Source organism: Geotrypetes seraphini, chromosome 1 (assembly GCF_902459505.1).
Source record: "Geotrypetes seraphini chromosome 1, aGeoSer1.1, whole genome shotgun sequence".
Lineage (NCBI taxonomy): Eukaryota > Metazoa > Chordata > Amphibia > Gymnophiona > Dermophiidae > Geotrypetes > Geotrypetes seraphini.
The window spans coordinates 303,374,940-303,396,452 of record NC_047084.1 but is presented as its reverse complement, the minus strand read 5'-3'; the positions used below and the strand labels follow the sequence as shown (position 1 = coordinate 303,396,452).

Genomic DNA, 21,513 nt, shown 5'->3' with positions numbered 1-21,513 from the left:
AAATATCCCAACAGGCCCTGTTTCGCCCTACGGCTGCATCAGGGGATTAATTTTCATTACGAGCCACTGCTTCAATGATTTTCTCCCAGTGGGAGCTCGTAATGAAAAATAATCCCCTGATGCAGCCGTAGGGCGAAACAGGGCCTGTTGGGATATTTCTATATGAATTGATCAGATTTGAAATTGTTCAAGAGCGGCATATTGATACCGCTAAAACTGCAGCTGCGGTGGTTTTGTGCTGTCAGAAGGAAACAAGATAAGTGCTCACTTTTTTATAAAACTATAAAAGCCAGTAAAAAGTTAAAGTAAATGACAGCAAAAAAGTTAAAAAGATAAATAAGAGAATGTGTAACGGTAGAATATAAGACCAATGATGTATTTCTCTATGTCAATAGTATTATTGGCATAGTCAGTTTCACAGGTTTTATCCTGGGAAACACTGAGGTCTTTACCGTTTTCACAGACTAAAAAGTTTATAGCACTTGGTTTCTGACAGTATAAGTCTATGAATATCATTTGGTGTGGCTAGTAAATAAAGACCAACATGATTCATCCAATCTGCTGAGAAAGGCATCCAGCATTGTACTTGTGACTCCGTAGGTTATTCCTCCCCCTCTTTGTTTGTTTTATTAATCATCATTTATATTACATATTTCAAATGAAATTATTCAACCAAACATTAATTAACACAGAAATATAGACCCTATCTCCTATTCATTGCAGCATTTCCTTTTATATTTATCAAGTCCCATAAAACCCCTACCCCACTGCAGAAACTTCTTTATCAATCAACAATCTCTCAAGCTGAGAAGCATCAAAATAAATATATCTAATAGATTGTAATGTTTTTACACATTTACAAGAGAATTGAAGAAGGAAGGTACCTCCCAAGGAAGTAACTCTATCCTTCAATTTCAGAAATTCCTTCTGACGTAGTTGTGTGTGGATTTAGCCATAAAACTGAGAATTTTTATTCCGGAAATATTTTTTAAGACATTTATTTTCTCCTGTTCTGTTGAAAAGATTGTCAGGAGAGTTGCCCTAGTAGAAATTTCCTCCTGAGAGGCCTGAATTAAAATCTTTTAAATCAATTGATTCTTCTGGGCCCTTCTTTGCTTCCCCTTCAACAGTCTCAGCCTTTGGTACAGAAATATATCTACAATCAGAAATATTTAATTCTTCAACTTTATCCCAAAGCAACATCTCCTTCAAATATCTGCATAATAGAATCTCAAGTGACTTAGTAGCTTCATTGTATGCCCTCTAGTCCTAGTATTTTTGGAAAGTGTAAACAAGTAAGTCACATCTACCCGTTCCACTCCACTCAATATTTTATAGACCTGTATTATATTTCCTCCTCATCTATCTCTTCTCCAGGCTGAAGAGTCCTACCTGCGTCAGCCTTTCCTCATAGGGAAGTCATCTCGGCCCCTTTATCATTTTTGTCACCTTTCTCCTGCACCATTGTTCTCTTTCATTAATATATTTAGGGATCACAATTTTATGATCATGGTAAAGAAGGTCTGATTTTTAGGTCTCATCATTTTCTTTGAAGTGTCCTGTTTGACCTTTTAATATCAAGTGTGGCTCAGAATTGCTGGTTTTTTTTGGTCAATTTATTAGTTTGTGTCTTGGTATAAGGATTGGAAAAGGTAGAAATTTGACTTGCAGAGCTGAATACATTTTAGTGTGTTCTAGAGAGCAAGCTCTATAATCCCTTCACTGCTTAATTTTTTTTCTTTTTGCTAGTGCCTCTCTCCCAGTTCAGTTGCTACTAGTGTTGAGCTTTCTTTTTCAACCACTCATAGATAAATTTGTAAACTGATGTTCCAGAATAACGACAGGCAAATAGTATATTGATCTTATAGCCAGAAGGTTCTTGAGGACTTTCATTGTATTTTAGCAAACTGTATCTTCTTCTTTTACTGCATAATTTTAGAATTTTTACTGTATAATTTTAGTATCTTTATTATATAATTTTAGTACTGTATTTTTATTCATTGTATAAGTTATTAATGTATGTGAACCACCTAGAACTTTACGGTGGGGTGGTATATAAATAAATAATTATTATTATTATTTTCCCCCTATTGCTCACAGACCAATTCATCATTCCTTTTTCTAGTCATTACAGTAATGGTGTGGAGACTCGGAGCTGTGCGGCAGAATCCTATACCATGAATTCCAAAGCCAGCCATCAAGGGCTCCTTTTACTAAGGTGCGCTAGCGTTTTTAAAACGTGCTGAAGATTAGCGCACGATAAACAAAAAATACTAAAGCAAACTCTATGGAGGCGTTGGCATCTATGCGCTAAAACAGTTAGTGCACCTTAGTAAAAGGAGCCCCAAGTGTCACCATTAGCAGTAAACTTGACTCCTTTCTTCCCCTTCTGCAGCATCCCTAATTTGTTTATTTGAATCAAAGAACTTTTGCATGGAAGTGCACAGCATTTCAGTTATCCAACCAGCTATAGAAAAATAGCAAATAATGGCAGTTAAAACCGTGTAATCTATCAAATCTGCCTGTCCATTTCAACTTTTTACTCCATTTTGATCTTCGCCTTCCCTCTCCTCTTCACACTTTTAACAGTAGTATCTTGAGTACAAAGAATGGTCAGAATTTAGATTGGAATGTTATTGGATTGTTCTTTCCATAGCAGTCATGAGAGGTTTTGTAAATCGCTGATCTCTGCTAGACAGATAAAGTGGTATAGTAAGTTGGGAATAAAGATTAAAAAATAAAATATTTAGATGGCAGTTATAGGTCAAGACACATGGAAGAAACTCCCTGTGTTATGAAGACATTTACATTTTTTTAATTTAAAAATGAATTTAGCTGTATAGTACTTTGTTATTATCATAGAATAAGCTCTTCACTTTTCTGGTGGCTAAAAAGGTTTTTCATTTCAAAATAATGCAGGTTAAAGTTATGGTATCCCTTCTGTATACTTACTTTCCTGTGAATTATAATGTGGCCCTTGTAAGGAAATGTTCTCCCAGAATAGGACTTTTAATATTTCTTAAAAGGTTAAAATGTTTGCAAGAAAATTCATTAATAAGTGGGCTTCTGCTGATATTGGTGTTAATTATCGGCCAGTGCAATAGGTGAGTCATTCTAAACATGTGGTTATCTCCCAATGGCCGCAAGCCATCTGCAGAAGGAATCCACGCCAGATTTTGTCTGTGACTCTCCTCTACTTTCTGGCAGAGAGCTCTACTGCCACCTGTAGTTTTTCCTTTCTACAAGTGAGTCTAAAGGAGTGTTTCTGTTCTGCTCTCCCCTTTTTCTTATTTTCTTCAGGATTTTTATTTGTGCTTGGAACATTCTTCAGCTTTGCCTATGTAGAGAAGAAGCAGACTCCAGTCTGCTGCTGACAGGCTGATCCCTGGTGGTACCTGTTGGCCAGCCTGCATTAGTATCTTTGGAGCCCGGGGCCATCCATGCTTTATTCTCATCTACTGTTTAGCTGGGGTTCGAGTGCATGCTGTTAGACGCCCTTAAGGTCAGTGGCATCTTGCAGGATGCCGACTGCATTTTTTTTTGTCTCCACCCTTTCCTTTATCACGTTAGTTGGTCTGTAGGGGGGAGGGGGTATGGTCATGCACCATGTCTGACTGCCAGCCCAAAGATCAGTATCCAGAGGCATTTCCAGCGTGAGGTAATGATTCTTCTGATTCCTGCAGCACATTTCCGGCACAGGTCACAGTGAGTAAGGCTGTTATAGCCTGTGAGGGGGAGGGGGCTTCTGAATTTTGTAGTTTTAAAGGTTTCTGCATGTCCCCCTGTATTCCCCCATCTGGAAAATCCTAAAATCGCTGTTTTTAAGCTTTGCTGAGTGTAAAAAATATTGCAACTTTGGTGCAAATTTCTTAGCGGCGGCCATCTTATTTAGTGCCTCTGGAGCATCCTTGTGCCGCATGGCGTGGCCAGGAGAGGTGGCAACACCATGCTTGGCCTCTCCCCTCCCTAAGCAGTAACAATGGGCGCCCATTGAGGCAGCCATTTCTTTTTTGGGGGGCTTGGCAATACTGAATGTTCTGCACAAAATGATGCGAATGCAAAGGTTAAGTCATCTAAAGGTGACCCTGCTGCTTAGGGTGCAGAAGCCTTCTCTGAATTTATGAAATATTTATTGAATGCTTTTCAGGATAATCGTGCCTCCTCTGTGCAGTCCCGCTCCGCTTGAGACTTGTCTCTCCACAGCTTTGCCTTCCTGGGCATGTCTTCTTCTCAGTCAGCCACTGTCTTTGAGCTAGCTGACCCTGATTTAGAGATGCTTACGATGTTGATCAATTAATTGACCCCTTGTTTTCCGGGGATGCTCTTCCTGTGGCCGGGGACCTTGGTCAGTATGCCAGATCTTCGGATCCTTCTATGGCTTTCAAACCTGGGGACGATCCCACACTTCTGCATTTATTTAAGTCGGATGCTTTGCCTGATCTCATTTCGGAATCTCTGCAAGAGTTGAATTTAGTCACTCTTGCAGAAACTCTGAAATGAAATCAGGCAAAGCAGCTGAATTTAGTCACTCAGCTGGTTCCTTCTTCTTCCTCCTCCTCCTCCTCTCTCTTGTGTGGAGTATGAGCTCAGTCTTCTGCATTTCCTTGGCATCCTGATATGAACATTCTGATCTCAGAGAAGTGGGACTTTCCGGAAAGCGCTCTCAAAATGGCGAGAGCTATATCCCGTAAGGAGTATCAGCAGCTGTTTACTCAGCCTAAACTGGACTCTTTGGTTGCACAGGTCACTAAGTACACCTCTCTTCCCAGTGAGGGTGGTATGGTGCTCGAGGACATGCAGGACTGCCGTGTGGATGTGGTTCTCAGGAAATTCTGAAGCAGCGGCTTTGAGAGTCAAAGCTGCCTCAGCGGCATCCTTTGTTATATGCACTTCCTTCTTCCAGCTGCATACTCTGGAAACTGAGGCTGTGGAGCCTTCTCCTCATCTTCTTTTACCTGGAGTAGATTATGTTACTGATGCTCTGTATGACCTTTTGTGGGTCTTGGATGAAGTGCTGATGCATTCAATTTCTGCTTGCAGAATGCTCTGGATCAAACAATGGGCCGGTGATTTCCCCCTCTAAAGCTACTCTTGCGTGACTCCTTTTTAAGGGGCAGTTATTATTTGACAAAGGCCTGGATGACCTCATGAATTCTGTGGTGCACTGTTGACCTAAGACCCTGCCAATAGCAGACCCAGAACTTCTAGAAGTTCAGGACGCTCTAATTTTCATGGCTCCAGGTGTTCCTGCCCTTATTCAAGTTCCATGTCTCGGAGATTTTCCCAGGGCTACAGGCAGAGGTTCTCAGGCTCCAGGAATAACCAGACATCTGTCTCCCATTTGGCTCCCTCTGCCAAAAAGGCACAATGATGTCAGGTCGAGGGAGGTCTCGCTACATATCAGAGGCAAACTCTCAATGTTCCTGCAGGCATTGGTAGGGGAGGGTCATTGGGGTGGGCAGACTAGTTGGGCCGTGGCCCTTATCTGCCGTCTATTTCTATGTTTCTATCTCATTCAACCAGTGGGTTTTGGTCATTATTCAGTCCAACTACAAGCGGAATATGTCCAGCCTCCTGCATATTAGTTTGTGGACTCACCCGCGGGGTGCCTGGACAAAGTGAACAGAGTGCAGGCCACTGTACAAAGATTGTTGATAGTCAAACTATAGCACAGGTGCCGCCTGAAGACTTCTGGCTTGGGCAGATATTCCATATACTTTATCGTGCCAAAAAAATGCACAGATGATTGGAGGCCAATCCTGGATCTTACGCAAGTAAATGCAACGCTTAAGGTTCTACGCTTTCGTATGGAGACAGTGCAGTCTGTCATAGCGGCAGTGGCCCTGGGAGGGTTCCTGATCTTTCTGGATCTCACAAAGGTTAGTTTGCATATTCCAATTTTTCTGGTGCAACGCAAATTCCTCAGGTTTCATGTATTGGAATATCAGCTCTACCCTTTGGCCTGGTAATGGCTCCTCGTACCTTCACCAAGGTGATAGCGGTCGTGGCAGTGTTTAAGGAAAATGGGTCTGCAGGTCCACCCCTACTTAGATGATTGGCTGATCAGAGCCCCTTTGTTTTCCGAGGGTTGTCACACCGTGGATCAGGTGATCTGTTTCCTGGAAGACCTGGGTTGGATTGTAAATACAGGAAAATCAATTTGGCCCTGACACAGTCCTTAGAATACCTGAGGTTCTTGTTCGCACAGAGGCGGGCCATGTCTATCTTCCCAAGGCACACAAACAGAAGCTGTGCTCTCAAATTTCTTACCTCTTGAACAAAGCAGCTCCTTCATTGTGGGGCTACCTCCAGATCTTGAGGCATATGGTGGCCATGATAGATGCGATTCCTTGGGTGAGGGTAAACATGTGTCCTCTTCAGCAAACATTGCTCTCACATTGGACTCTGTAGAGAGCAGCAATGCAAACACCCTCTTCCTTGGACTCTGGAAGCCGGGCCAGCATGGCTTGGTGGCTTCTTCTGCAGACCCTCTCCAGGAGCATGCCGCTGCAGATTGCTTCCTGGGTGATTGTGATGACAGATGCCAGTCTTCGAGGCTGGGGTGCTTTTTGCAATCATCATCCCATTCAGGATTGTTGGACACTTTCGCAAAAGAAATGTTGATCAACCGGTTGGAACTGAAAGGCCATTCATTTGGCTCTGATGAAATTACAGAAGACTCTGGAGGGCCATGCAGGCCTGGGTCTTCTACGACAATGCAAAGGCAGTACCGTATGTCAGTCACCAAGGAGGAACTAAAAGTGCATCCGTGGCTCTGGAAATTCGCCTCTCTTTCACTAGGTGAAACATCGCCTTCAGGTGCTCTCGGCAACGCATGTGGAGGGAGTCGACAATGTTCAGACAGACCTTAGATCCAGGCAAGTGGGGCTTGTCCTCCACAGTGTTCCGATTCATAGTGTAGCACTGGGGTCGGCCTCACTTCAACTTCATAGCAACGATAAAGAATAAGAAGGCAGATTGATTCTTCAGTTGAAGATCTGAGCCTGGAAGCGAGGGTCTTAATACTCAAGTCCAGGGGTAGGGAACTCCGGTCCTCGAGAGCCGTATTCCAGTTGGGTTTTCAGGATTTCCCCAATGAATATGCATTGAAAGCAGTGCATGCAAATAGATCTCATGCATATTCATTGGGGAAATCCTGAAAACCCAACTGGAATACGGCTCTCGAGGTCCGGAGTTCCCTACCCCTGCTCTAGTCCACCCATGGCCACAGGGATTTCTACTGTGTGTTTTTCCTTCCTGGCCCATGATAGGGCAAGTCATTTGATGGATTGCTGTCCATCAGGGAAGAGTTATTCTGGTGGCTCCATATTGGCCTCGCAGACCATGGTACACAGATCTGATACATCTTCGCATAGGTCGCAGTCTTGGTTGCGCGTCCATCCATACCTTCATGCTCGGGATCCGGTCTGTATGGAGGATCTGGATTGCTTTGCTCTTATGGCATGACTATTGAGTGCGAAGCATTAGAGTGCAAAGGATATTCTGATGTTGTCATTGCTACTCTTCTCAAATCTAAGAAGTCATCTACTGTATCTGCCTACGCTAAGGCATGGAAGACCTTTCAGCATTAGTGTGTCCAGGAAAGTGTGTCCAGGAAAGTACTATTCTCCTATTTCAGTGGTACTAGCTTTTCTCTAGGTGAACCTTGACAAAGGCCTCACACTTGTGTCTCCCCTGATGTGGCCATATTTATGAAAAGTGCTCTTCGTATTAGACCACCTATCAAACCACCATTCCCTTCATGGGACCTTAATGTGGTTCTGTTTGGCCTCACTAAAGCTCCATTTGAGCCTTTCAAAGATTCATCCTTAGATTTAACGCTCAAGACAGTTTTTCTGGTAGCCATTACCTCAGTGAGACATGTCTCGGGGCTACAGACTCTTTCTTGTAGAGAACCCTTCCTGAGAATCTTGGAGATTGGGATTTCCTTATTCACGGTTCCTTCCTTTCTGCCAAAAGTGGCCTCAGTATTCCATGTTAATCAAGAAGTGCATTTCTCCATTTTTCAACTTACGGGTTCAAAGAAGCAAGTCCGCATTTTGAGAAAGTTGAATTTGCACAAAGTTCTACTGCGCTATCTTGAAGTCACTAACGAGTTTTGTCTCTGACCATCTGTTTGTGTTGACTTATTCTACCGGGTCATCTCCTGTACCAGGGGCTCGATTCGGTTTACATAATGAATTTTATTTGAGGAAAAGACTCAAAACAAATTGGAGAAATACTAAATTAATTGACCTAGCATAGTATTAAGTCTTCTGACCTCAATTAGGAATAATCAAGTAATGATTGTTGATATCCAGATGGATCCATAAGGCCATTTCATCAGCCTATATTCTTTCCGTTAAGCAGTCTCTTGTTTCTGTCGAGGCGCATTCCACAAGGGGTATGGCTTCTTCATGGGCCAGAGTGAACTCCCTGAGGAGATTTGTAGACCAGCGACTCTACACACGTTTTTATAAAGTGGATGTGGTAGGAAGACAGGACTCTGCCTTTGGGTCCTCAGTTTTGCAGGCCGGCACAGTAAGCCCACCCTAGCTTTTGGGGACTGATTTTGTATGTCCCACATGTCTAGAATGACTCACTTATTGCACTGGAAAAAGAGATTATGTCCTTACCTTGATAATCTTTTCCAGTAGATAGGTGAGTCATTCTAGACTCCCACCCTTGGATGCCAGTCAGCCCTTCTTGGGCCTTAAAGAATTTTATATGTCCTTCCTGAACTCCTTTAATGCTTTTGTAAGCTGTTTGGAGTTTGTTGTTCTAATGTTTCTTTGTTAAGCAGAACAGTTATTTCTTGGGAATGTTCCCATATTGTCTGGAGCGCTTTGTGCTTGGGTACTAACCACAGGTGGCAGTAGAGCTCCCAGTGAAATAGAGGAGAGTCGCCAAAATAATCAGAAGTTGATTCCTTCTGCAGATGGCTCATGTCCATTGGGAAATAATCACATGTCTAGAATGACTCGCCTGTCTATTGGAAAAGATATTATCAAGGTAAGGACCTAATCTCTTTTTCCTTCTCGCTTTTTCTCTCTCTCAGCTTCACCCTGTTTTCTGGCACCTCCCTTGAAGTCTGAAGAGGCAGCAGCTACACGAAGGAGAGTTCTGCTTCATCCTGATGGGGACCATTTCACTCTTATCAATGTCTTCAATGCCTTCAAACAACGTAGGCATCACTGATTAGAGGGAGGGAGAAAGTGGGGCCAAAGAGTATTGCCAAATGAGACAAAAAAGCAAGGGAAGGGGGAGCAGATAGAAGGAACTGAGATGGAGAAGGTGATAATGGAATAGAGAAACAGAAGAAGATAGATGAAGAGTAAATACATAGAATAGAAAGACAGAGCAGGAGGCTGGGGGAAACATGATAGGAATAAAAATAGGGAAGATTCTCTTAGATACAGAGGAGCACTTAGAGGTTGAAGACAATATGCAGTAGCACAACCAAATAAACCACATATGGAGAGACACTTTAAGAGCATAGAGCAAGGATGGTAACTTATGTTTGCTCCTAGCTGGTGTAAATCAGATCACATTTCTTCCTTGTAGTTCTGGGGCATGTGTGCTTGACTCAGAAGAACTACATTGCCTCTTCTCGGGACCTGCTTGACCATTAGGAAGACCAAGTGAATGCTTAGGATGGGAGTTTCTGAGAAGTTACATAAGCTGCAATCAAGACAAAACAATAAATTGTGAAACTCACTTAAACTAAAAGAATCATGAGTCCATATTTTTATCCACAGGGAGGGTGGGCAGTTTACATATTGTCCAGTTTACCCTGTTGGATAGCCATGGCGTAAATGACTTTAGCCAAGAAACACAGAGAAGATCAAAGTTCATCAAAATGGATAAAGAAAAACACCAAGATCCTCAAAAACTGGGACTATTCTTTGAGTTGACCCGACACAGGCCATGTTTCGGTGCTCAGCACCTGCAGAAAATGGTGAAGTAAGTAAGACATTGTCCCAAATTTTGAAGGCCATCCCTCATAAGTGTTAAGCCAAGAACACAGAGTCAGAGTAGCACAGTCCATGTCAGGTCAACTCAATAAAGACTGGTCTCAATTTTTGAGGCTCTTGGGGGCAGATTCTGTAAGCGGCACCATGATCGGAAACAGCCTCCAAAAGTAGCACTGATGGCATGTCAATCACGCAACAGCGCTGTTTGCAGAATCACAGCTCACGTTTAAGATGGGTGCTGGAAATGTAGGTCAGAGTTTTAAAGGCCTACATTACCAGCAACTATCTTATGTATGAATCATGTCTACAGAGATGCCTAACAGCGCTTAAGGTTACTTCCAGCATTAACCACACCTATTGCAACCTTAAGTGCTGTAGGGCTCCTCTGTAGTTGCATCAACAGTGCTGTTGATTTTTTTAAGAAGTGTTTAATTGATTTTAAACAACACAATCAATTACTGCACCAGTAAGCAAATTAGGTGGTGGAACAGCGTCTACCACTGCTTAACTTAAGGTGATGTTTTGAGAATCCGGGCTTTAGTGCTTTTATCCATGTGAATGACATTAGGAAATTTCCTTTATGTATGCATGCGCAATTGTGTGCAACAGTTGAGAAACTTGTGATTCAAGTTTATTTAAAATTTCTTATACCGCCCAATCAACCTTCTAGGCGGTGTACAAAATCATAAAAATATACTTTAGCTAAAATACAAATTTAAGGTGACAGCATCACCTAACAATAACAATAGCTTTTGGAGACTTTTAAAACAAAGACAAACAGGAGCAAAAGGTAAAAGGGCAAGAACTACAATAGTCAAAGTAAAAGAGAACAATTAGGGAGAAAAACAATAGGAGGAGCAGTGAATGAAAGCATACAACTTTTAAAAGGTACAAAGTTAAACAAAGCATCTTTCTGTAATCTTTAATGTACAATTTTCTATTTATTTTCTTGTGGGCTTGAAAATTAAAGTTAAATGGCAGGTGCAAAAGTTTGGTAATCCAATTGATTCATTACCACTTTTTTTTCTGCGTTGTTAAGGCCTAAAATGTTGACTGACTCATGAGGCCATCAATTAGGTGAAAACAATTTCATGGTAGAACAAATGCTATGACCCTGTAACTATTCAACTTGTGATTAAGAACATAAGAGTTGTTATATTGGGACAGACCGAAGGTCCATCAAGCCCAGTATCCTGTTTTCAACATTGGCCAACCTAAGTCATGAGTACCTGGCAAGATCCTAAGGAGAAAAACAGATTTTTTGCTGCCTATCCTAGGAATAAGTGGATTTCCCCAAGTCATCTTAATAATGGGTTATGGACTTCTCATTTAGGAAATTATCAAAACCTTTTTTAAACCCTACTAAGCTAACCACTTTCACTACATTCTCTGACAGCGAATTTCAGAGCTGAATTATTTTCTCCAGTTTGTTTTAAATGTACTACTTAGTAGCTTCATTGCATGCCCCCTAGTCCTAGTATTTTTGGGAAGCTTAAACAAGAGATTCACATCTACTCGTTACACTCCACTCAGCATTTTATAGACCTGAGCCATCTCTTCTAAAGAAGTCGTTCCATCCCTTTTATTATTTTTGTCACCGTTCTCTGTACCTTTTCTAATTTTGCTTTATCTTTTCTGAGATGTGGTAACCAGAACTGCACACCGTATTTGAGGTATTGTTAATACTAGACTGAACAATCATCATGGAGTTCTCTAAGCAGACATTTGAAAATGAAGGTAATTCACTACTCTAAAGCTGTGTCCCGACCAGTATATGAGCGTTCTCCGACCCTGACTTGATTCACCAACCTCCTGCCCAATCCGATCCACGCATGCAAAGTAGGAAGGCAGTGATTCACTAAACAGAAGAAGGAACACCGATTAGGCTGGCCAATCCAAAAAGAAGTGACTGCTGAGGACCAGTTGCTCACGTTCCTGCCGACTCTGCTCGCTGTCGCCTTGTCCTTGCCAACTCTCCTGCTCTTTGCCGCCTTCCCTGCAGTGCAAGTCTGTGGTTCCCAGCTTTCGGAATGTAGAAGTCTTTTCCAGTTTCTAAAAATTTATTCCATGTCCATTTCTTCACAATATCTAAACTTGTTTCCGTCGGGCAGTTTAGTACTTTGGGCTGTAAGCGGTCCAGTTTCTCTCTGGATTTTTTTATTGTCGTTCGTTCTGCAAAAGGGGGGGGGGGTAAAAGCTGCTGTCCATGTGCATCACTACAGAGTCTCCTTAGCCCACCTGGGTTTGGCTCGAGCTAGCCCCAGGACAAATGGCTTCAGCTGAGTTACCTAATACAAGACCGTGGGTTGGGGAAGAGTTTGTGGTTTTCGCCAGATGGACTATAGAAGAGATACTTAAGCTGGACTGACTCTGTGGTGTATCGACTTGGCCTGGGTTAGATGGCTCTTGACTCGAGTTCGTTTAAAGATGGTCTGCAGTACAATGAACCTCAGAGGCTGCTCTCTGCTGCCCTTCCCTGCAGTGCGAGCCCTTGGTTTTAACCCGCAGGTTTAAAGTGGGGCTGCACTGAGGCAGAACGTTCTGTTCCAGACTGGAACAGAACATACCATAGTGCAGCCCTGCTTTAAACCCGCATGTTAAAACCACAGGCTCATGAGTAACCGGCAACCTTCACTGATGCATTTCTGGTGTTTATTCCCTTGCAGCATGTTCTGTTAGCAAAGTGTGTTCTGTTCCAGCCCCCCCCCCCCCTTTGTTTTGACCTTGCTTGTGTGGAGAGCCAGCAGATGCGTGGACCGCATCTAAAGGCTAAGAAGATAGTCTGCGCATGCATCTGGATCGCTCTGCAGAGATCCGTGGGGTTGCTATGGGGCGTTCCTCCGATCACTGCAATTTGCATGAAGGCGCTTTGTGAATCGGTCGCCCAGGAAGACTCGGCCACGGATCGCCCAACAAAGCTGAGCTTAGTGAATCTAGGCCATTGTTATGAAAGGCAAGTTAAATGCAAGTGTTAAAGTCAAGGCAAGATCTAGAAGACCAAGAAAAATATGATGGAACAACCTAATTAATCAGATTTACAAATCAGAACTCACTGGCCCACTGAACAGTTTGGCAGACAAAAGGAATAGTTGTTCATAGTATGGCATGGGAAAGTTGTCAGAAGAAAACCTTTTCTACAACTTCATAGCAAAAGTTATTGTCTAAAGTATGCAAAAGAACACTTTGATAAGCCTAAAACCTTGAAATAAGTGCTTTTGACTGGTGAACGTGAAAATTGAACTTTTTGTCCACAGAAAACAAAGATAAATATTTTGAAGAAAAGAACATCTTGCCAACCACTAACCATGGTACCAACAGTACCCTCTCCGATACGATGGAGGTGATCAGCGGAGTGCCGCAGGGCTTGGTCTTGGGCCCGATCCTATTTAACATCTTCGTAAGAGACTTGGCTGAGGGGTTTCGAGGTAAAATTACATTATTCGCCGATTGACGCCAAACTATGCAACATGGTAGGTAACCGCACAACAGATGAAAGCACAGTGCCCGACAAAAGCTCAATGCCTGACAATATGACGCAGGACCTACTCCTGCTGGAGCATTGGTCAAAGACTTGGCAACTAAGTTTCAATGCCAAAAAATGCAAGGTCATGCACCTTGGCGGCAAAAATCCATGCAGACTTAGATGAGATCCTAGCAAGGACTATAGCAGAACGTGACTTGGGGGTGATCATTAGTGAAGACATGAAGACTGCCAATCAAGTGGAGAAAGCTTCATCCTAGGGCTAGACAAATCATGGGCTGTATCCATAGAAGTTTCATCAGCCGTAAGCCTGAGGTCATAATGCCGTTGTACAGATCCATGGTGAGACCCCATCTGGAATACTGTGTACAATTCTGGAGGTCGCATTATCAAAACGATGTGCAGAGAGTTGAGTCGGTTCAGCGAATGGCCACCAGGATGGTCTCAGGACTCAAGGATCTCCCGTATGAAGAACGACTGGGTAAGTTGCAGGTGTACTCGCTCGAGGAACGCAGAGAGAGGGGAGACATGATCGAGACGTTCAAATATGTCACAGGCCGTATCGAGGTGGAAGAGGATCTCTTTTTCCTTAAAGGACCCATGGCAACAAGAGGGCATCCGTTGAAAATCAGGGGTGGGAAATTTCATGGCGACGCCAGAAAATATTTCTTCACCGTAAGGGTGGTTGATCGCTGGAATAATCTTCCACAACAGGTAATTGAGGCAAGCAGTGTGCCAGATTTTAAGAAAAGATGGGATTGGCATGTGGGATCTCTTCATGGAGGTAATTAGGGGGTGGGCCATTAGTGTGGGCAGACTAGATGGGCCGTGGCCCTTTTCTGCTGTCATGTTCTATGTTTCTATGATCTGTTATGCTTAGAGGTTTTGTTACAGTCAGTGACACAGAAAATAGTGTGGGTAGATGAAAGCATGGATCCAACTACTAAACATGTTAATATATACCAGAAGCCAGTGTCCCACAGTCGGTGAAGAAATTGAAGCTATAAAGAGGTGAGGTTGGATAGTAATCTGAATCATATCTCAAAATCAACTTGAAGTTCTTACAGAAAAAAAGATGGTTTGGAATGGCTTTCACAGTCCTCTGACTTAAGTAGTATTGAAAATCTGTGGGGAGATTCAAAAAAATGTAATACTTTCTAGGAGGCGTAAATATTACTGAGCTAATAGTATTCTACAAGATAGAGTGGGGAAAATTCCAAAAGTAAGAATAGAATGACTCTTAACTAGTCGGTCTCAAAAAGATATAATGGAATTAGAAAAGGTTCAAAGAAGAGTGACCAAAATGATAAAAGGAAAAGCTGAAGTAGTTAGGGCTCTTCATCTTGGAAAAGAGACAGCTGAAGAGGGATATTGTTTAAGGTCCGCAAAATCCTGGGTAAAAGTGAATTGATTTTTTTACTCTTTAAAAAAGTACTAAGAGACACAATGAAATTACTTTGAAGTATTTTTTCATTCAAACAGTGGTTGAGCTCTGGAAATCATTTCCAGAGGATGTGGTAACAGCATTAAATATAGCTTGGTTTAAAAAAAAAATAGTTTGGACAAGTTCCTGGAGGAAAAGTCCATAGTCTGCTATTCAGATAGACCACTGCATTCCCTGGGATCGGTAGCATGAAATGTTGTGACTATTTGGGTTTCTGCCCAGGTACTTGCGACCTGGATTGGTCACTGTTGGAAGCAAGATACTGGTATAAATGAAACAAATGGTCTGACTCAGTATGTCTATTCTTACGTTCTTAAAAAAAGGTTTGCAAGTTATTTCTACTAAAGGAGGTGTTTACAAAAGTACTCACTGAATGTGTCCTTAAATTAACTTTTTCTGATCTAGAATCTAACTGATAAACACCTCAAAACTTCAAAGAATAATTATGTATTAAAATTTTAAGAAAGATGATGTATTTAATGTTGTACTATATTCTGCTCACTTTACTAATTTGTTGAAACATACAATTTGACATGAGGTAATACATTTATATAATTTTTTGTACAGGAGTCTTCAGGTAGTGGTAGCATTTGGGTGATCATGATCGAGTTTAATTATAAAAATATGAGGGAAAGATTATAACTTGAATATTGAAAGGAGCATAAGGCTGAAAGCTCTTCTAAAGTACCTGCCACTCTCTTGCACTTACCCATCCTTTTCTACAGTGTCTCAGTTAAACTGGCAATTATAGCATTAACTGTATTTTGGGGGGGGGGGGGGCGTTGCTATGTAAGAAGAGGTTGTCTATGACTGTTTGTGGAGATGGATTACATTAATATGACAAACCTAATTCAGGATAAGACATATCAGAGCATGTTACATCTTAAATTTTCTTCCCTGTTGCACAGATCATGATGATGAGGCCTGGTGTGGGAAAAACTTCCTGAGTTATTCAGCACTGAAATTGGCAGATGTGGTGCGGTCTGAACTGTTGGAGGTCATGCAGAGGATAGAGTTGCCCATCTCTCCTCCATCATTTGGAACACCAGAAAATGTTCAGAACATCAAAAGGGCGCTAATCTCTGGGTATTTCCTAAAGGTCTGGGAGCATTTGCTGCTATTTGTATGTCTTCACTTCCTTTTTTCTTTCTCACATAGACTTGTGTTTCTTTGAAGAAAACATAATTTCTATCGTCATCCAGAAGTAGCATTTCCATGAATTCACCTAACCTGCTCACCTCCTTTTGTAATATTGCAAATTTAGATGCTTATTTTACTAAGCTGCATGAAGGCAATAGTATTCAGAATAAATAATATAGTTTGTGTTAAGCCTTGCAAGGCACTGTAGTCATGAGACGTTAACAGCATTTCAAGTGATTGTGGTATAGTTTCATCCCAGGAGTACCGTATTTTTATGCTCCATAAGATGCATTTTTTTTTCCACGCAAAAGTGGGTGGAAGTCTCGGTTCGTCTTATGAAGCGAAGGTACAAATTTTGTTACCCCTGTACCATTGTAAAACTCACCTGCCGCACCACCTTTTTAAACCCACCCACTGCTGCTGCCGCCGCCACCGCAATACCACTTTTTTTAACACCCCCACCCCACGTCATCATAGTACCTTTTTAACCTGGTGGCCAAGCGTGTATCCTTCCCTCGTCTTTTTTCACGGCCAGCGGCGTACAGATCAGGAGCGCAGACATCAGGAGCAAGCTTTACGCTCTCTCACTCAGCTCTGCGCTGCTTTCCGAATGGCTGCCATAGGTTCTCGGGATTCGCGAGAATCTACAGCAGCCATTCAGAAAGCAGCATAGGGCCGAGCAGGCGAATGTAAAGCTTGCTCCTGACATCTGCACTCCTGATCTGTGTGCCACTGGCCAGGAAATAAGGAGAACCTACTCAAAAACTTAAATTATCCTTTCCTAAGCTGAAAGGCGTCATCTATACTGGAAAACTAGGGAAGTCTCTTCTTTTAAAAATTACTGAGCTCTGGAATAATTTTCCTGTCCAGTTGCATGATCTGGGCTCTCTCCAACATCTGAAAACTTGGCTTTTTTCAGAATTGTGATCTTCGTTTCCTTTTATATTATCCCTATCCCTATTGTATTTAAAAAAAAAAATTTCTGTAAACTGTGTCGAGCTCTATTGTTATAGAGAAGCTATGGTATACAAGCTTAAGGTTTAGTTTAGGAGCCCAGCAGAGCGAGGGCTGCGAGCACCGTCTGGTAGGTGCCACTACAGGGAGAGAGGGAAGCCGGCTGGAGCTGCTGGACCCACGAGCAAGGGGGGTGGGCTGGCGGGCGGGCTGGCTGGCTGGCTGGCTTGGGGCTGGCTGTCACTACACGTGCCTACCATTAGACATGCCCACCACCAGATGTGCCCTGTACCCTGTCACGGCCTATTACTAGAGCACCAGAGGGGGGACAGGGTACAGGCACACCATTTGATTCAGAATTTTTTTTTTCTTGGTTTTTTCTCCTCTTATGGAGCAAAAAATACAGTAAATCTTTTTATTAGAGAAAACATTAAATAAAAACAACCAAGCGTATAAGATCTCACTTTTCTTCAAAAAAGGTTAAGGATGCATATATGCCCTTGAAACCCTGTTCTACACCATATCCACACCCCTAATACCAGTGAAGACAAGGCAACAATAACTTGGGAAAAGAATAAAACTTGTGAATAACAACAAGAGAACATATTCAAGGATCCACCCCTTAAGACCTAGTACCCACAAAGGGGGAAAGGTGGGCTGGGACTCTTATAGCCCCTCAGTCCCTAATAGCAATTTTCTCCAATAAATCCACCCAGGAGCAACTTAAAAGAGGAACTGGTACTTAAGGAAAACTAGCTACCAAATCTTCAAAACCCTTCTACCTTTGATCAGCACATATGGGTGTGTAGTCACCCTGGGCAGGTATTAGAGGTGTGGAATAATTCTTGGTCATTCTGTCCCAGTGGCTTTTTCAGTATAAGTAGCAGCCTTGTCTCCCTAGTGGTTTCACACTTTTGCTGCTAGAATCAAAGTTGCAGGTTAACATGATAGCCTCAAATACTTTTACTAAGGCAAAGAAGCAATTGGGGATTGTTGTAACCCCACTTCAATCCCCACCCCTGCTACCCTACAGGTATACTCCTGGTGGATTCTATTGGGAGTCCTTTAGTTTAAAATAGATTGGGTATGGGAGAGTTGTCTGGATGGGAGTGGTGATGGAGGCAATATATATTTTTCAGTCTTTGGTTCTTTAAAAAATAACAGGCCCAACTTGGGGCCCACTATCTTTATCTCTTGTGGTATTCCCAGCTGCAGCTGTGCAAAAATAAATTTTACTATAGGATTCACTAATCTATGATACAGAGGTGCCACAAATCGGTGAATCCCACGATAAATTTTCATATGGATAAAATTACTCATTCACTCACTTTACCATGGGCTATTAGTTCTTTATTATAGGACAGTGGTTCTCAAATCTGGTCTTCATACCTCCAAATAGGGAACCTGATTTTTTAGGATATGGAACAAAAATTTAAGATATATTGTCATCTACCTGATCTGATAACTGATTCATCTTGCACCAGCTGGAGGATCTAAAGAGGTAATTCTATAATGGTGCGTATACTATGTCTAGGCACCTAGAGGGTGTCTGATTGGTACTTATTCTATAGGGAAAGAAGGTGTCTACTGCCTACTTTTTTTAAATTAAACCAAATTTTGAAAAAGTAAACTATGCTTCCTGCTACAGACACAGTATTCCTCTGTAGCCATACTCTTTAATACAGTGCCAAAAAGCACATAGCCTGGCTAACATAACCCAGTTCCCTATCCCGTTTCAGAGAACCCTCTGTATGTGTTATGCAATGATTTCAGGGCTCAAAAATATGTGCTATGCTTGAGAGCCTAAGAGACAAATTTATATAAGGCTTGACTTTAATACATGGTCTTTTTACTTCAAAGACTCTGAGTGCTGTCCATTTTTATATTGCCATAAAAAGAAACAGATTGTAGTGACTTGTGCCACCTTAAGATGTAAAAACTTTTCTAAACATTTTATTGAACTTTGGGGGAATTTTCCAACTAGATATATGATAGATCATATGACATTTCAGTATTAGAATGCTTTATTCATAGAAACCATTACCAAAGTTCTGTTTGTATATACTTGAGAACATTGGCACGCCTGTATGGTCTGAGTTGCTTCTGGTAAGTGCAATTACTCATTATTAAACTTCTCCCACCTAACAGAGGTGTGTGAATGCATCAGGCTTACTTTGCTTATTAACTTCACATTTAAATTTGATCATATGAGATGCTGACTAATTATATCCTAGAATTAGTTGGCTTAGAGAAACTGGAGAATTCACTTACGGCCTCTTTTACAAAGACGCACGGTAACAGCCCCGAAGCCCTTTAAATCTCTATGGGCTTCAGGGCCGTTAGCGCGGCTTTGTAAAAGAGGCCGTTAAAGCTAAGAATTTTCCACAAACAAGATTACTGCCAGCAGATATATTGTTTTGTATTGTATGTTAGAGGTCCTTCTTACCAAAGAAGAAGTAAAACAATTTTCAAATTTTTTATTTGCCTCAAAGGTCTGTCATGGGGAATGAACAAGAAGGAGCTCTTGATTTCTCCTTGAGGGGAGTAATTTCAATGTAACTGAAATTTGGAATCTTCTACAGATCAAATTGTTTCTAGAGCTACCCCCTTAGTTATAATCATCACAGGCTGTGACTGATGTGTGTATTGGGTTTATATTCCCCATTTTTTAATTATAGCTGTAGTGTGTACCACATTTAACCTCAACAGATATCCAACACTGAGTCGATGTTGAAAGTGAGCTGTAGAACCCTGTGTATCTGTGTTTCTCAAGTCTGTTGGTCTGAGATAGACAAACTAAGTGTCTATTCTTATTAGAAAAATAATCACTTAAAAGTAGGATGTACATCGATTAAATTTTTTATTTGCATGGTTAATCGCATAAAACGCCCCTCACATTTCCTCATGTATACTGCAATATATAGATAGCAGATGTAAATTCTCAAAACTGATATATTTCAATTCAGTTGTTCCATAGAAAGGCAGTATATCAAATCCCATTACATTTAAATGGATAACGGTGACAACTAGAGAACTTTATCCAAATGAGGATCAAGAAAATAATTTAAAAAAATAAAATACAACACACAACTAAAGCCATAAGAACATAAGAATAGCCTTTCTAGGTCCATCTAACCCAATATTCCGTCTTCACCATAGCAACAAAATTCCAGCCTCTGACTTTAAATCATAAATTCTGAGACCTGAGAATCTCCTCTAATCTCCAGTGTGGGCTTTATAGAGAGGTAGGAAAGAAATTTTACCTGCTGGTTACATTCTGCCTGGTTCCTGATCACCCACCGCCTGGCAGAAGCTGTTATCCACTTACAGTGCCATCCCAAAAGCTAAACCCCTTGAAAAATGTTCCAACAAATCATAAACCAAATAAAATGTAATTCAAAATAATGTGAATAATTCCCAGATGCTCCCTCTCAGGGACATCCAGGGTCTGATTCCTCCTGTATAATTAGTGGTTACTGGCAGCAGAGAGTAAGTGGAAATCCAGCTTCTGCTCCAGATCTAGGAGATCTGCATAAACCCTCAATCCAAGGAGATCCAGTCAGGTGGAGATAGAAGTTGGGATCGGTGTGTACACCAAACTTAAATATTTAGCCAGGAGAAGGAAGACAGTCTGAGTCTGAAATCCAAGGCTAGGAGGCAGGTGGGGGTGATTTTATTTTATTTTTTTCCAAGCAATATTACAAAATAATGAAAATGTAAGCTAGATAAAGAAGAAAATAAAATAAATAATAAAGGTTTTTAAGGATCCATGATAGATACCATCATCCAAGTACTACAAATTGACACCTGTTGGGTCACTGGTATGGATATCTGAGATCCTTTTTCCTTTAAAAAAAAAAAAAAATATCATGGCATGCATTGTTTGCTAGCTAGGTACTTTTGTAGGAATTTATAGTGATTTTGCTCCCTGGGACCTAAGTGTGTCAGGACTTTGTCCCGTAGTCAGCGCTGGATCTGTCGCCAATTCGTAGAATCGAACACAGTCTTCATCACAGATCCTGGCTAATCCAGCACCCATTCCCATGTAACTAGAACTCACTAGCGATAACAAGAGACTCTGGAGTCAGCTAACTAGCTGGCAGTGCTCTTCCATCAGTGTATGAAGGGTCAGAGGGAGAGATTCCCATACTGGATTGTGGTAGCAGTGATCGAGAGGGTAAGGGGACCTGTGTTAACGTGTTAAACATTTTACATGTTAATTACTTTATTAACTCATTAAATGTTCAGGCCTACTTAAAATAAATTCAAAATGTCTCAAAGCACTGCATAAGAATGCAAAACTTCTATTACTTTCTAAAGGTATGTTCTCCAGAGCAAGCCTGACCAGCGTAAATAAAGTTGGTATGCCATAGGCAGAGGAAGCAAACTTTGAAAAAATAAAGAGCATCTCTTTTCTATTGTTACCAATCTAGCACTTTTCCTATTCCCTACAAGAAACATATTTGGAATATCATAAAAAGACAATATTTTTCATGAACTTTGGATTGAATGATATTTTC

General features: G+C 41.5%; 1 protein-coding gene across 1 annotated transcript in view; it reads left to right on the top strand.

Annotated features, from left to right (window-relative positions):
* DQX1 (DEAQ-box RNA dependent ATPase 1) overlaps positions 1 to 21,513 on the top strand; it is a 100,665-nt gene that overhangs the window by 73,349 nt on the left and 5,803 nt on the right. The window contains exons 9-10 of the mRNA XM_033955108.1: positions 9,059 to 9,184; positions 15,808 to 15,998. Coding sequence (XP_033810999.1) covers positions 9,059 to 9,184; positions 15,808 to 15,998 — 317 coding nt within the window. The remainder of the gene's footprint in view (positions 1 to 9,058; positions 9,185 to 15,807; positions 15,999 to 21,513) is intronic.